A 17,705-nucleotide genomic window follows, 5' to 3' on the forward strand; every position below is an offset into this window, starting at 1 on the left:
TAGAAAGGAATGAAAACCAATCACGAAAGATGACCTTTCGTGGAATTAAGCAATTTGCAAGTAGCTGCAGAGATCCTGGGAACCCACGCCCTACCCCGCCCGGTAAGATCATGCAGCTTTGTTTTCTATTGGACTCACATCAAACTTGTTAATGTCAATAAGAAAGAAATCGAGCTAGTCTTTGTTGTGAGCCTAATGAAGCCTTTGCTGGTGCATGGAATTTCCCCCTTGGATTTTCCTCTCTTTGCCTTTTTCTGTTTCACTTGATTTAATGTCCTTCTTGGCGGTGGCTCTTTCACTTTTTATTTTCAAACAACAGAGGGGGAGATGGAGAAGGGGGAGAGAAGTTTAAAAACCAAGGAAGACTTTGAAGTGAGTGTTTACCCTTTCTCCAACGTGAGGCACTTGGATCCTCCGCAAACCAAGTCTGGGAACACTTCGCCTTAGACCGATGAGTGGTGAGGGAAAGGAGGGGTCCCATTATGTTGTGGGTTAGAATTCACACCAAGGGAGGGCTGAATCCCTTCCTCTCTGCTGAACCACTTCTCAATGTGCTGTTTCTCAGCTGGCAGGATTGGCAAGTTATGCCCTAACTTACTTCTAAGTGGTAAGTTAGGTTGTAGATCACACGAAATCCATCTCAAACTGACTTAATCCAAAGAGAGACTTTTAGCTCATCTAGCAGAAAACTCCCAGGTGAAGTTGGCTTTAGGTCATGTCATCAGAAATTAGTTCCTCTCCATCTCTTGGTTTGATAGTCAGATTTATTGGCAGGCTTCATGCGGTAGTTTCTGGAAACTGCAGGATAATATCTACCCAAGGTTAAGTTCAACAGAAGAAAACAGAGAAAAAGAGAGAAAGAGAGAGAGAGAGAGAGAGAGTGAATCTCTTTCCTGTAGTTCCTGCATAAATCCTGGGGTTAACTGTGATTGGACCAATTTGAGATGACTGGACCAATCACTGTGGCAAGGGAATGAAGTTTGCCAATAGGCCAGACCTAGGTCATATATTCTCACTGACCAATCACTGGACTAGGGAATTTGGGAACCATGACTGTCAAGCCTTCGTTACATACTCTACTCTTGATCTGGGGTGGATCCCACCCAGACCATATGGCCTGAGAAGAGAGAAGGTTTGTGTTCCTGCAATTAGAAAAGGAAATGTGACATACTATTGTCATTAAAAAAAGCAACAAAGAAAGGAATGACTTCAAGGCAACCAAACCAAACCAAACCATTATCCATAAAAACTGGGTGGTGGGGGGCTTCCCTGGTGGCTCAGTGGTTGAGAGTCCGCCTGCCAATGCAGGCGACACGGGTTCAAGCCCTGGTCTGGGAAGATCCCACATGCCGCGGAGCAACTAGGCCAGTGAGCCACAACTACTGAGCCTGCGCGTCTGGAGCTTGTGCTCCGCAACAAGAGAGGCCGAGACAGTGAGAGGCCCGTGCACCGCGAAGAAGAGTGGCCCCCGCTCGCCGCAACTAGAGAAAGCCCTCGTGCAGAAACGAAGACCCAACACAGCCAAAAATAAATAAGCTTTCATTTAAAAACAAAAAACAAAAAACTGGGTGGTGGGTAGAGAGATGAAATTTCTCTTAAGTAGAATAATGCCATTCATAGCCACAGTTAGGCAATCATGATGAAGACTCTGGCTTAGTGCTTTATTCTCCTATTCCAATAATTATCATAGTCATAATCAGCATTTTAGTAATTACCATAATGATGTGGAATAGATAATCTTATGATACATTGTCTCATTCTATGTATATTAGTCTTGACAATTCCTTTTTACTTTAAACTTTGTTGTACACTACTCTTCGGTCTCCCACAAAGGCTGACGATCATATTCTTCTTTCCTTTAAAATATTTATTTTTGGGGCTCACTAATTAGGAGGAAAAAAAATCCAGATCCCTTCTCACACCATAATCAAAAGTGTATTTTGGAGTATTTAAAACCTAACTATGACAATAAAACTATATGTCAGCGGAAGAAATGTGGCAGAATATTCGGGGGTGAGAAGGACTTTTAAACAAAACTTTTTCTATTACATCAAAAAGAGGATTTATTTTCAATAAAGTACGTCATGGGCAAAGGTTGCAGAGAGAGGAAAGATTCGAAGAAGATATTTGCAATATCTAAAACTGACAAGGGCGTGTTTTCTAGGATATACAAAGCACGTCTACAATTCAACCAGAAAACATCATAAACCCCAATAAAAGAAATGGGCAAAAGATATGAAAAGGCAATTTGCAGAAGAGGAAACTCTGAAAGGCCAACAAGTGTATGAAGAGACATTAATAATCAGAGACATATAATTTAGAAAAACAATGTACTAATATACTATCATTAGACAAAGAAAAACTTGAGAGCTGAATTATCGAATATTGGTGGTCGGGTGGGGCTAAGTACCAGTGTACCTGCTAGTGAAGGTATAGACAGGTGCAACTTTTAAATGAGCAGTCAGGAAGCACTTAGTTAAATTAAATGTCTACCTATGATCTAGCAAGTCTTTTGGGGGGTAAATGTGCCCCAATAAAATTTCAAGTCCATTGGGGGGTCATGTATGAGGATGTTTTTTGTACTAATGTTTGGGGAGGTGATGTGTCAGTCCGGGTCCAATCAGGAGAGAGAAATCACACAATAATTTGAGCAGGAAAATTGAATATAAAGAATGATTGGTTTTGATAGGGTATTGGAGTAATATGCTATTGGTTAGTGAGAAGTAAATAGAACGCTAAAGAATACAGGAGTCGCAGGTATAAGGAGTAGCCATACCCCCTGCCCTGAAATCGGGTGCCCAACGAATGGTCTTGTCCTCTTCTAGGGTTACGGTCTAGACCTTGTTGGAGAGGGCTTGTCTGTGGCTCATTGCATGGCAGAGAAGTCACTGGGGTGCCTCGACAGTATAACTGGCTGGAAATCCATCCTCTAGTGTTTGCCAGAAACTCACCCTCTGGGGTGCTGGGCAAAGCTGTTGGTGGGGAGGGGGTCACTGCCAATGCTCTGATGCAGAACTGCATGGAACGGGGTGCTAGTGGGACCTGCTGGGGGCCGGAGGCATGCTGCTGCAGAACTGCCTGATTGCAGCAGGGGGGACAGTCCTGGGGAAAACTGGTGGCCTCAGGGTGCTGTGGACTGCACGGCAGGTGCCCCACACTTGAGACCAGCTTGTACTCAGACCCCTGATGAGAGGGCAGAGCCAGGAAAGAAACCCCTTGCTCCTGAAATGTTTCTTTTTTTTTTTCTTTCTTTTCTTTCTTTCTTTCTTTATTTTGGCTGCGTTGGGTCTTTGTTTCTGCGCACAGGCTTTCTCTAGTTGCGGCGAGTGGGGGCTACTCTTCCTTGCGGTGCACGGGCTTCTCACTGCCGTGGCTTCTCATTGCGGAGCACGTGCCCTAGGCGTGCGGGCTTCAGTAGTTGTGGCACGTGGGCTCAATAGTTGTGGCGCACAGGCTTAGTTGTTCTGCGGCATGTGGGATCTTCCCGGACCAGGGCTGGAACCCGTGTCCCCTGCCTTGGCAGGTGGATTCTTAACCACTGCGCCACCAGGGAAGTCCTCCTGAAATGTTTCTCCATCTTCCTGCATCTACTGAGGAAGCTTACCATTGTGTCAGCTGACAAAAGAAAAACATTAAAAGGGGCCATATTCATATCTGCAGGGCAGGCAATACACTGATAACAGGCACAGGTCAGGAATCACGGGGGGAGAAGATTAAAAGCCACCCTATAAAGCCGAGAGATGGAGAGGAACTAACTTGTTTGCTATGTGGAGGATGGAAATACAAGTAAATATAAACTAAAAAAGGAAAGCTTTTACAGATAATTATGACAGTGTACCAAGAACTGAAGGGTATGATTAAATTAACTCTTTCCCCATGAGTCTAAAATTTTTTAAAAAACACATTTTTTTTTTTTTTACCATGACAAATGTTCAGACAATATATTCATAGTGTTCAACAAATACTTGAGTTACCTAGTCTTTTGGGGTGAGGGACATCTTTTCATTAGTTTGAGGACTAAAGGAAATATTACCAAAGCAGTGGTATAGGCTATGATGAAAACACACAAAAAAAGAAATTAAAAAATATAAATAATTAAAAAACTGTTGTAGATATAAAACTTTTAGAATACAAAAGATTTGTTTAAAAGTGGGAAAAGCCTAAAGAAAGATGATTTTCTTTGAGTCACAAGGCATGCTGATTCACCTATATATAACTGAAGTAACAAAACAGTGAGATCATGGAAACTCAGTGAACTGTCACAAGGTAGCTGGTTAAAATAAGCCTTCTGTGACCAAAATAGTTTACAATCTAGTGTTCTAACAGTTTACTGTAGCAAGTACTTTAACAAATGTAGTTTCCTATAACAAATATTTATAGTATCAGAATTGTCAGTCAACAGCGCTTGGGACTATTAAAACAAACCTTTTAATATTACAGGAAAGTTCTTTGCTATTCTCAGTAAACAGTCTCAAACAGAAACTCAACTTTATGCCGACAGGACACAGAACAAGTCTACATTTAACGTGAATTTTATGATTTGTTGCCTGTGAACGTTCCCTAAGCTTTTCCTCGAGTCTAACCAGATGGAATATCTAGTAGAACACTTTGTCTTTTCAAAGTTCCCATTCCACAGTCTTCCAATTCTTTGCAAGCTTCTCATTATCCTGCTAATTAGGTTTTGTAGCCTTTGGCTTCAGTTACATTTTCTAGTCAAGTTTGAATTTTAAAATCTGGGGCAACTCTGAAGGAGAAATGTTATCAGCGGGCTGTGATTTCTCTGGTGGGCGCTAGGAGCCCATCACTTACCATGACTGTGAGGTATGATTCTGGAATTATACATTTTAGCCTGATGGGCACTGGAGAAATAGGTTACCACACCAAGGCCAAGTGTTTTGAAGTCAAGCATTCTGTTCCTGTTTCTTTGTGTTCCCTGCATGAAATGCAGATGTATAATAAATGCCATGTACGTATTGAAATGGGTTCTCCTGCTCTTTTGAATTCAGCAGCAAAACCGAAGAGAATATAAGTAGCAAGTAAATAATGTTAGATTATGGCCCAGATCCACACCTTGGACTTTATGTTCTTCGGGTTCATGCTGCTGTTGTCTGAAATATTTCTCTATGCAGAGTGATGTTTTCCTCTGGGGCCCTAAAGACTCCTTGGCTAAAGCTCAGAGCACACGATTCTATTTTAACTGCATAACCGATCTTACAGGAATCCTATGTCATCAGTTCCAAGTTGGTGAGCAAATGGTTATCCACCAGGGCCAAATAATGAGTGGTAATATGCCAATAATATCCATCTCCCAGCTTAGGAAAGAAAATTCTGAAATTACTCACTGCAGTATGAATTTGATAAGAGATGCCATTTACAGAACACTCTATGACATAAATCACAGCAAGATCCTTTTTGACCCACCTCCTAGAGAAATGGAAATAAAAACAAAAATAAACAAATGGGACCTAAAGAAACTTAAAAGCTTTTGCACAACAAAGGAAACTATAAACAAAACGAAAAGACAACCCTCAGAATGGGAGAAAGTATTTGCAAATGAAGCAACTGAAAAAAGATTAATTTCCAAAATTTACAAGCAGCTCATTCAGCTCAATATCAAAAAAACAAACAACCCAATCCAAAAATGGGGAGAAGACCTAAATAGACATTTCTCCAAAGAAGATATACAGATTGCCAACAAACACATGAAAGGATGCTCAACATCACTAATCATTAGAGAAATGCAAATCAAAACTACAATGAACTATCACCTCCCACGGGTCAGAATGGTCATCATCAAAAAATCTACAAACAATAAATGCTGGAGACGGTGTGGAGAAAAGGGAACCCTCTTGCACTGTTGGTGGGAATGTAAATTGATACAGCCACTATGGAGAACAGTATGGAGGTTCCTTAAAAAATTAAAAATAGAACTAACATACAACCCAGCAATCCCACTACTGGGCATATACCCTGAGAAAACCGTAATTCAGAAAGAGTCATGTACCAAATGTTTACTGAAGCTCTATTTACAATAGCCAGGACATGGAAGCAACCTAAGCGTCCATCAACAGATGAATGGGTAAAGAAGATGTGGCATATATATAAATGGAATATTGCTCAGCCACAGGAAGAAACGAGACTGAGTTATTTGTAGTGAGGTGGATGGACCTAGAGTGTGTCATACAGAGTGAAGTAAGTCAGAAAGAGAAAAGCAAATACCGTATGTAACACATATATATGGAATCTAAAAGAAAAGGTTCTGAAGAACCTAGGGGCAGGACAGGAATAAAGTTGCAGACATAGAGAATGGACTTGAAGACATGGGGAGGGGGAAAGGTAAGCTGGGACGAAGTGAGAGAGTGGCATGGACATATATACTCTACCAAATGTAAAATAGATAGCTAGTGGGAAGCAGCCACATAGCACAGGGAGATCAGCTCGGTGCTTTGTGACCACCTAGAGGGATGGGATAGGGAGGGTGGGAGGGAGACTCAAGAGGGAGGAGATATGGGGATATATGTAAATGTATAGCTGATTCACTTTGTTATAAAGCAGAAACTAACGCACCATTGTAAAGCAATTATACTCCAATAAAGATGTTAAAAAAAAAGAGATGCCATTTAATTTAGCCTTTGCTAGAGCTGTAAGGAAAACTCATCTGGCAAAGGGTCCTTCTACATAGTTTTCCTATTAAAGTTTAGATTTCTCTTTTTTGTTTATTTGGGTTTTTTTTGGCCACACCGCACAGCTTGTGGGATCTTAGTTCCCTGACCAGGGATCAAACCCGCGCCCCCTGCAGTGGAAGCACGGAGTCTTAACCACTGGACCCCCAGGAAGTCCCAACATACAAATATTTGAGGGTAGTTAATATATTAAGTAATTAGGCATAGTAACTGCAAGGTTGGATCTTAACAAACGGCACCGCGAAAACACAGGAAATCTTCAAGTGAGCTTTATTAGGGAGCGCTCCCGGGCGAGGTTCACTGGTCCGAGAGAAAGGGGCCAGAGAAGTCGCACCGGGCGAGGGTTGGGCAAGATTTTATAGGGGAAGAAGGGAAAGGGGTGTGGTGAATCTGGGAGGGCGCAGGGTATTCCTTATTTGGTGGTCTTTTTGGGTATCCTGGGGGACCGTTAGTCCCGCCCCTCGAAAGGTGGGAAGGCTGGGCCAGGTGCAAAGTCCCCAGGTCAGTTCCTGGAACTGGGTGGTCCGGAAAGTCTCCAGGGCAGTTTCTGGAACTGGGTGGTCGGGAGAATTTCGGTCTGATGCAACCTGTGAATCTGATTGTGTTCCCCTGCCTCGGGCCAGTTGGCCTTACAGTAACTTGGCTTTCAGTTTCCGTGATTTGCCAGAAACAATTAACCAGATCATTCAGGAGTGGAAACTGGGGTAGTAAGTTTCCATGGGGTGTGTGTGTGTGTGTGTGTGTGTGTGTGTGGTCAGTGGTGCCTGAGGGGGAATCAGGAAAGGTCCGAGTCTGGGAGGTCCTAGATTTTACAATACGCTTCATTGAGTATCTCAGAAAGGTATTGGACAACTAAAGCTCACCAAAAGTTGTGGGCATGGAAAGCAAGAGAAACAGGAAAATACATCTCCGGAAGGTGAGTAGAATGCTGATCATTAACTTGGCTTATGTGATAAGTTTTCTGAAATCTGGCTCCATCTCTGTTTTGCTTAATTGTACTGAGGTCAGTGTGTGTACATTTCAGGTACAATAGAGGGTCTGAACATTCTACCTTTAACTAAATATTCTTTTAATGCCTACATATTAAACAAAGTTTCCTACTCAGTATACCTGGGTATATACATATATAAAACTTAAGAGGAGAAATGTGATGGGTGTGCACTTATTATCTGTCTCCCTTATACTCAGGCTATTTTTTTTTTTAAATTGGAGGATAGTTGATTTACAATGTTGTGTTCGTTTCAGCGGGACAGCAAAGCGACTCAGTTATACATAGGTGATTGTGTATCTATTCTTTTTCAGATTCTTTTCCCTTATAGGTTATTACAAAATACTGAGTAGAGTTCCCTGCGCTGTGTAGTAGGTCCTTGTTGTTTATCTATTTTATATATAGTAGTGGTACACAGGCTATTTCTGAGACACGAGGAGATGGTCTCATAATGGTCTTATAATGACGGGGCTCATAAATTTTGACACTACAAACAGTCTTTCAACATTAAGTAATCCATCTTGAGTAAACGAAATGAAAGAAAACAGAAAGCCTAGTTGCTGCATAAGGGGCGAAGTTTGTAAAACGATGTTGGTAAAAGGGTAAGTTATCAAAACAGCCAGATGAGTGTAGGTAAGTGGAAGGGTAACCTACTTCAATAATGTGCTGAGCTACTGGGATAACAGAATATTTACCTAAGACAAGGAGCACACATTTGCCATGGCATCAATGATCTTTTCATTCTTTCCATCCGAGGAAAGCGATTTCACTTCCATACAGCAGGTGGCAGCATTGTGGAACACAACCCCTGCTCAGCCATGGTTGGCTGACTTTGATGAATCCGACAAGGCAGAAATGCTTGTTTGCATTACAAGAGACTGTAGCGTTTTAGAATTTCATTAGGAAGAGAAAGACCACACTTATTGCTTTACAATCATTTAACATTTTCAATATGTCCTTAGAGCAGGCAAATAAAGTAGCTGTGTTACAAGCTCCTGGGTGGCTATTTCAAAATCAGAGATAAGATTTTGTTAAATTCTTGCCCTCAGTGAAAATAGATCTGCTTTTAATTATATTTACAAAATAATATTATTATATACATCTTGGTGAGGTTACAGTCTGAAAATAATCATTGTGTTGCTAAAGCCAGACTATTAGTTTTCAGCTGGAGAAGTTATTCTTTTACGTATTTTATTTTCTTGATTCTGTTCATATTTTGAAGAATTGCCTTCTTTAACAATAATAACTGGCAGATTTCTACCATTTGCTGAGTTTTGTTCAGAACATTTAAATTCTTAGATTATAAGCTCCTCGAGAGTAGCCATTGTGTCTTAATTATGGTATATTATCAACACTTTTTTTTCTTTTTCTTTTTGGGCTGCACCACGATGTGGCATGCAGGATCTTAGTTCCCCGACCAGGAATCGAACCTGTGCCCCCCTGCAGTGGAATTGCGGAGTCTTAACCACTGGACCACCTGGGAAGTCCCTGTGGTGTATTAATTATCAATACTGATAGAATACATGTAAAAATAATGATATTTAATATTTATTGAGGGCCTACTCTGTGCCAGTCACTGTTCCAAATGCTTTACATGTATTAATACATTTAATTCTCATCACAAGGCTCTAAGGAAGATACTAATATTATCTCTGTTTTATAGGTGAGGAAAGGAGGCACAGAGAGATGGCACTAGAGGCACTAGAGAATTTCCGGGATATGATAATCTTGGTTATTTTCTGGTTTCTGAATGGTTTTTTGGTTTGGTATCCCTCAGAATGCTAAACTTGTGAGTTCCTTAAAAGTTGATGCAGGGGCTTCCCTGGTGGCGCAGTGGTTGAGAGTCCGCCTGCCGATGCAGGGGACACGGGTTCGTGCCCCAGTCCAGGAAGATCCCACATGCCGCAGAGCGGCTGGGCCTGTGAGCCATGGCCGCTGAGCCTGCGCGTCCGGATCCTGTGCTCTGCAACAGGAGAGGCCAAAAAAGGGAGAGGCCCCGGTACCCCAAAAAAAAAAAAAAAAGTTGATGCAAAACAACGTTTCATATATTTTATAAATTGTATTTTTCCATGTATGGAAATGCTGTGTGATTCCACTTATAGGAGGTCCCTAGAGTAGTGAAATTCACGGAAATAGGAAGTAGAATGGTGGTTACCAGGCCCTGGGGAAAAGGAGAAATGAGGACTTCTTTAATGGATATAGGATTTTACTTTTGAGAGATGAAAAAATTTCTGGAGATCTGTCAACACATCAGTGTGAATATACTTAACACTACTGAACTGTACACTCAAAAATTGTTAAGATGGTAAATTTTGTGTTATGTTTTTATCATAATTAAAAATGAAAAAAAAAAAGAAACTTGTCCAAGAGGGACAAACTAAACATCATCTTTTGTCATTACGTAGTAGATAGTTTGTAGTTAATTAAAATTTCATTTGAGGCTCTTAACACATTAAAATCATATTTGTTGGACCAGGAAGCAAAGTAGCATGTTTGCTTCTCTTCTTTTAATGTTCCTAACCATGAACTCTTAAAGAAAATCCATTTGAAATGCCAAAGCCCTTGATAAGGAGCTTTAATGGTATGCAAACGTTTTTGTGTGTGTATGTGATAAAAAACACAACACAATTTACCGTTTTAACCATTTTTAAGTGGATATTCAGTTCTGTTAAGTGTATTCACATTGTAGTGCAACAGATATGTACAACATTTTCGTCTTGCAACACTGAAAGTCTAAACCCACTAAACCCTAATTTGTTACCCGCCGACCCCAGTCTTTTCTGCTTTCTGTTTCTATGACTTTGATGACTTTAGATGCTTCATATGCAAGCAATTGTACAGGATTTGTCCTTTTGTGACTGGTTTATTTTGCTTGGCATAATGGCCTTGAAGTTCATTCATGTTAATGCATGTGACAGGATTTTTCTTCTTTTTTAAGGCTGTGTAACATTCCATTGTATGTATATACCACATTTTCTTTATCCATTCATCTGTTGATCAACATTTGGGTCGCTTCCACCTCTTGGCTATTGTGAATGATACTGAGAAGAACTTGGGTGTGTAGATATCTCTTCAAGATCCTGCTCTGAATTCTTTAAATTCTTTAAAAAATTCTTTAAAAAATAAAATTACCACATGATCTAGCAATCCCCAAAAGTGGGATTGCTAGATCATGTGGTAATTTTATTTTTAATTTTTTGAGAGACCTCATACTGTTTTCCATAATGGTTGAACCATTTTATATTCTCACCAACAAGATTTCCAATTTTTTCACATCTTTGCCAACGCTCGTTATTTTCTGTTCTTTTGATAGTGACCATCCTAATGGGTGTGAGGTGATATCTCGTTGTGGTTTTGATTTGTATTTCTCTTGTGATTAGTGATGTTGAACAGTTTTATATGGTTATTCATATATCTTCTTTGGAGAATTGTCTACTCAAATCCTTGACCATTAAATTGGGTTATTTATTTTCTTGTTGTTGAGTTGTAGAAATTTCTTATAGCCTCTGCATATTAACTCCATCAGGTATATGATTTGCAAATATTTTCTTCCGTTCCTTAGGCTGCCTTTTCACTCTGTTGATTGTTTCCTTTGATGTGCAGTAGTTTCCAGGTTCGATGTAATACTGTTTGTCTCTTTTAGCTTTTGTTGCCTGTGCTTTTGGTGTCATATCCAAGAAACCATCGCCAAATCCAATGTCCCAAAGCTCCCCCTCCAATGTTTTCTTCCTGTTTTATAGTTTTAGGTCTTACATTTAAATATGTAATTCATTTGGAATTAATTTTTGTATATGGTATAAGGTAAGGGTCCAACTTCATTCATTTGCATGTGGATATCCAGTTTTCTCAGCACAATTTGTTGAACGCGCTGTCTTTTTCCCATTGTGTAGTCTTGGCACCCTTGTTGAAAATCATTTGCTATATATGCAGGGGTTTATTTCTGGGCTCTCTGTTCTATTCCATTGGTCTATGTATCTGTCTTTATGCCAGTACCACACTGTCTTAATTACTGTCACTTTGTAGTAGGTTTTGAAATCAGGAAGTGTGAGGCCTCCAAGTTTATCCTTCTTTTTCAGGATTGTTTTGGCTATTCAGGGTTTCTTGAGATTCCTTATTAATTTTAGGATGGTTCTAATTCTGAAAAAGTGCCATTGGGATTTTGACAGGGATTACATTGAATCTATAGATTGCTCTGGGTAGTATAGATATTCCATAAACATTTTTTAAATGGAGATGAAAAGTGTCAATAAAGGCACACTGTGTTAATGTGCTAATTACTCCTAGTTTGTAAATATTACCATAAATATGGTACAGTGGGAAGAATCCTAGACTTTGAAACAGAAGATTTGGATTTAAATAATTACTTTGCTCTGTGACCTCATGCAAATGACTCCATATCTCTGAGCCATAGTTTTTTCATCTTTAATGAGGATAATAATCCTTTGTGTCTCCTAGAATTACTGAATGGATTGACTGAGTTAATGGCAAAAGAGCACTTAGGAATATTCATGATTATAATTATAAAATTATGATCAATACTAGTCATGCTTTACATTTACATGACAAATTATATAGGAAGTCTATGCTTTATGTCAGAGTAGACTATCTTAGCTTGTGAAGTGATAGAAGACAAAGAGTAGTGCTTGTTTACTTTTTGTATGTGTCACGTAGAAACACAAACAACAAATTTCTGGGCAAGCTTTCTGGTGATGCTGCCAATGATAGTTAAGATGGCCGTGGATGATATTCCCAAACAAAGCAAAAGACAGTTTTACTTAGGAAAGAGATACATCTGACTCTCTTAAGAGAGCCCACTTAAGATAACCCTTATTATAAGTGTGGACTTTTTAGAAAGTGGAATTTCTTTTTTCTTTTTTTTCTTGTTGTTTTGTTCATCCTACCATCTAGAGATCCAGCACCCACCGCTGTTAACTTTCTGGGACAAATTTCCTTCCTGTTTTTCTATACATATTTTTACGTAGCTGAGCTCCAACTCTAGATGTAATTTTGCATATCCTACTTTTCATATTTAAAAACATACTGTAGTCATACTCCTATGTCTTTAACGCTCCATAAAATCATATCGATGGCTGCATAATATGATGCATTTAACCAATTGCCTACTGTTGGACTTTTAATATTATTCAATTTTTAACACTAATACTAGGATTTTGTTGCTTCCGCTAAGGAAGAACTGATCCAGACCTGACTTTGTTCCTTTCTTAGGAGAACGAGCCAGACTCTCTGGGCCAAAGAACTATGGTTCCTATGAGAATTTTCCATCAAGGAGGATGTAGAGGTCTCTCTGAGATTTAATGGGGTCTTCAAGGACTCTCTGATATCTGTACCCACGTTGGTCCCCCAACCTTTTCTTTTGTGAAAATGGGAACAGCACGTGGTATTGCCATTTCCTCTTTTTAAACCATCACCAGACTCTCATTTCAGCAACATCTTAACAAATGAAAATCCTCCTCTGCGTCGATAGTAATTATAGGAATTTATCACAATTGCCAATCAAGGTGTTCTGAAGAGACTCATCTTTCTAGTTCAGTTATCTTTCACTGCACGCAAACAGTGAGTTATCTTTAGGAAATCAATTGCAGGGAGATTACAGCTTTCACGGAGTGATATAACCTTGCCAACGGTCTTGTTATACATAATTCCTCTACCAAGAAATTCAGCTGGGCTCATATGACTTACTTTTTGGATTCATATTTCAATGCAGAAAAAGTGGACAAGTCAACTTCTAAAAGCCCAGGAAGGAGGTGGAGGCAAGGACCAAGACACTTGCAGCTGCTTAAATCATCACCCCAGTAGAGGTCAGTAGGCTGGAGCTTGTCATCACAAGGGACTTCGATCCAATGGATTTGGGGGGAACAGTTGGTTACAGGTGGTAGGTGTCATTGGCTACTCTTTTTTTTTTTTTTAACATCCTTATTGGAGTATAATTGCTTTACAATGGTGTGTTAGTTTCTGCTTTATAACAAAGTGAATCAGCTATACATAGACATACATCCCCATATCTCCTCCCTCCCTATTCCACCCCTCTAGGTGGTCACAAAGCACCGAGCTGATCTCCCTGTGCTATGTGGCTGCTTCCCACTAGCTAACTGACTACTCTTTACATAACTACACTAGAAGAAACTCAAGTTGGAGGATACTTGAGGCAATTAGTGAACTCTTAAAAAAACAGTAACATAGGAGGTTTTTCTGAAAAGCCATGGCGATGTGGAGTGATCAGGGATCATTTCATGCAGCAGTCGGAGAAAGTTCATTTTAGCATTTAATCTCTGCTGCAGGTTCCCACATCAAATGTATGGCTCATTGATGCTATAACAAGATGGTAACTAACATGTTATTAACCCAGAATTACTAGGGATTTACCATGGGGTTTTTAAATGAACTTGATTTATCAATTTTTATATTTATTGGCTGTGCCCAGTGCATGTTTTCTTCTTGGAACATGTGTGAATATGCTACGTGATGCCAGCAGTCATGAAAATCAGACAAAATCTTAGACTCTCACATTAGCATGATCTACCCTGGCTTGGCATGTGTATAAAATAGATATGCTATTATACACTTTGGGATTGGGAGGTTATTAGCAGAAGGCAGGACTTCTTTTAAGTTACACGTCACTACCATGTTAATCACTTCTTCTGTGAGTTATCTCATTTAATGCTCACCTCAACACTATGAGATCAGACTATTACTATTCCCATTTTACAGATCAGGAAACTGAAGCACTTGCCCAAGGTCACAAAGCTAGGAAATGGCAGAGGAGGGATTTGAACCCGGCCAGTGGACTCTGAAGTCCATGTTCAATGGCTCTTTCCTTACTGTGTTCTCTAACAAGGACCCCTGGGGGCCCTGCACTAACAGTCATGCATGAAGGCACAACACCTTCATTATCTCAGTCTGTTGGGCATTGCCTTTCTTGAGAATATCAGAGACCATTTCCCTATATGGAAGCTTGGTCTCTCCTTGGTAGATGGATAAATGCAGCTTCTGGGGAAGGACAGATTGCAAGGGCTGCAATCGACTCCTAGTTTTGCACAAACACTCGTCTGATTTGGGGTAAGTCACTTAATATTTCTAGCCTCAGTTGCTTCATTTTCTTTTTTTTTGATATACAATTTTTAAAGGTTACTTTCCATTTACAGTTACTAAAAAATATTGGCTGTATTCCCCACGCTGTACAATACATCCTTGAGCCTATCTTGCTTCCATATTTGGCAATTGTAAATAAGTCTGCTTTAAACATTAGGATGAATGTATCTTCTTGAATTAGTGTTTTTGGTCGTTTTTGGATATAAATGCATGAGTGGAACTGCTGGATCAGGCTTCATTTTCTTTTTAAAAGATAAAATTGCATCAGTTGAAGGCTTCGACCCCTTCCAGAAACTGGATTTTTAATTCTATGGAACTAATCGTTTTAGACATCTTCCTGAATTCTCATATAGTTTCAGGGCTCTGTAACATAGTTCTAAAATCGTGAATTCAGACAGAAGGCCTGGTTAGGAACACGATGACATTATTCTCAAAGGGCCACTAAGGCTGGAAGAAGGAAGGTGCGAGGCAAGGAAGACAAGGCTGAGGGAGGGTGGCCAGTGCAAGAGGATCCGATGGGGACAGTCGAGGAGAAGGGAGTAGGGCTGGCATTGTCAGGGGTCAAACACAGTGGAACTTGCAAGGGAAAATGACTGAACATAAGAACTGTTGATGGTGGGACCTAAAAGGGAAATCTGATTTGAAAGTTAAATGAAGCCTAGGGTAGTTTGTCAGTGTCTAAAGAATTTTTAAAATAAAGTGGAATGGAACAGAATAGAATTGAATAGAATAAAGTAAAACAAAATAAAGTAAAATAAAATAAAATAAAATAAAATGCTAGGCTTCTCTATCTGGACAGTCGATGCCCAGTTTTTAGGCAGATTTCTGTGCTATTTGGATATGGGACACACACACGTGTTGGATGGCTTTCTGGTTTTGCACAGGTAGGGCTGTTGCTGTTATATTCGGTGCTTTGTGTGGAAAAGGTCCCCCAGGGCAGGCATAGCCCCTTAGGAATGTGGCTTGGGAGCCAATCACGTGTTTGTGAGAAAGGTGCTCCTTCTTGCAGGCAGCTCTCCGTGTGCCAGGGACGTGACCAGGTGCGGGGGCCAGATGCTGGAGGTCACCCCGCTTTGCTGCTTACCCAGGCACCTTTGTGTGTGCTCAGCTTGCACACCGACCCGCAGCACCTCCACCTTGGGAACAGGGGTCCTGATGCCGGAAGAATCAGAGGCTTAGCCCATGTCTCTACAGGGTTAAATGTTCTCCGTCTACGTGACTGGCCTTCTGTCTGCAGAGCGAAATTGAGATGTCTCCCTGATTCTGTTCCTCCTGTTTATAGGCTGCGGCTCCTGATGGATGTCAGGGGTGCTAATACTCATTGGTTCTACAGGTTGATAGACTGAGATAGCACTAAGGGCATAAAATCACCCTGCCAGTCCTAGTTTCTCTCTTTGATCTAGTTATGAGCTTAGCAGCCAAAATAGTTTATGACCCTCTCCTGTCTGGAGAGGATGTTGGGGGCAACCCTGCTCCGAGAAATAATGTCCTTGCTCTAATTCAGCCAGCAACCGAGCAAATCAAAGCGAGGGTCGCAAGCATTTGGAGTCAGTACCTTTTCTTCCAGAGTGGGAAGGGTGAGGGCCTTGGAAACAGCAGCCTTTGAATCAAAGCCCAAGGCCAAACGCAGTTTGATGGTCCTTCCCGTGCCCTCAGCATCCTCTGGGGCCCTGACTCACAAATCTATAGAAGGCGGCAGCTCTTTACCCTGAAGGGGCCTTGGAGCATCTTCCCGTTCTGTGCAAGCTTCTGTCATTGCTAGAAGCAAATGCTACCCTCTGAGCCTCCAGGGCTTAATGGTACAGGACCTCCGAGCATCTTGGAAGCTGGTGGGGGCAGGGATTGTGGGTAAGTAGTCAGCAGAGAAACCAGCTGATAAACGTTTACGAAAGGAATGTACTACTTTTTCTCTTGTCCTCCTTTGTTACGGCAGAAACAATAAAACAACATAAAATGAAATTAAAAAAAAAATGTAACCCACAGTCCCCCATCTCTACACAAGTATTTTCCCTTTTGCACATTGACTCCCGTTCTTGTATCGGTATAGTTACACAGTTCTACATCAGCGATGCAATTTGTAATATATTAGGTGAAAGTAGTCAAATACTAAATGTCTTCTCCTATTTCTTCTTCCTGTCTTCCTGTTTCTCAATTTTAATGGCTGGATAATATTCATATGTTAAAGTAAGAACATACTTTCAAAACCTTGCTCTTTAACCTTTATTCCTTCTCTGCCCTTACATCTTTCTTAACTTCATCCTGCATGGACAGGAAGGAGTGCATATCATGTTTAAACTTTAGAAAATATTCTGGGCTGGCCAAAACCGAGATAATGGAAACATGAAGGTCTTGCCTTCAATAATTATACTTTATATCACTTGTCATCAGTAAATTTATATTGGAAAATCCTCCTGTAGTTTGTAAAACCATTTCAGGCATGTTATCTCATGAGATCCTCACCACAGGTATATGGTAGATCTTTTCTCACTTTTATAGATGAGGGAAAAGAACCACATAAAAGGAAATGGCAGTTCCAGGACGTGAAGTCAGACTTCTGACTCACTGTCCAGTGAACTCCTATTCACCCTTCAAAGCCCAGATCACACATAATGATTTCTCAGTAACTTTTGTTATCAGTGTTCTCCTAAATTTCATTCTCGTTGAGTGAAAATTTCCCTTCCTTGCTTTAAAAAAAATTGTGGTAAAATGGACACAACATAAAATTGACCATCCTAACCATTATTAAGTCTACAGTTCAGGAGCATGAAGTACATATGCTCTGTTGTGCGGCCATCACCACCATCCATCTACAGAATGTTTTCATCATCCCAAACAGAAACTGTACCCATTAAATACTAAGCTCCCCATCCCCTTCAGCCTCTGGTAACCTCCCTTATTCTTTCTGTCTTTAGGAATTTGCCTAT

General features: G+C 40.4%; 1 protein-coding gene across 1 annotated transcript in view; it reads right to left on the reverse strand.

The window, feature by feature from the left end:
* DUSP26 (dual specificity phosphatase 26) overlaps positions 1 to 17,705 on the reverse strand; it is a 28,396-nt gene that overhangs the window by 1,279 nt on the left and 9,412 nt on the right. Inside the window, exon 2 of the mRNA XM_027123015.1 lies at positions 2,952 to 3,078. Coding sequence (XP_026978816.1) covers positions 2,952 to 3,078 — 127 coding nt within the window. The remainder of the gene's footprint in view (positions 1 to 2,951; positions 3,079 to 17,705) is intronic.

Source organism: Aethalodelphis obliquidens, unplaced genomic scaffold (assembly GCF_003676395.1).
Source record: "Aethalodelphis obliquidens isolate GAN/ISIS:26980383/991018 unplaced genomic scaffold, ASM367639v1 scaffold25, whole genome shotgun sequence".
In the NCBI taxonomy this organism is placed as follows: domain Eukaryota; kingdom Metazoa; phylum Chordata; class Mammalia; order Artiodactyla; family Delphinidae; genus Aethalodelphis; species Aethalodelphis obliquidens.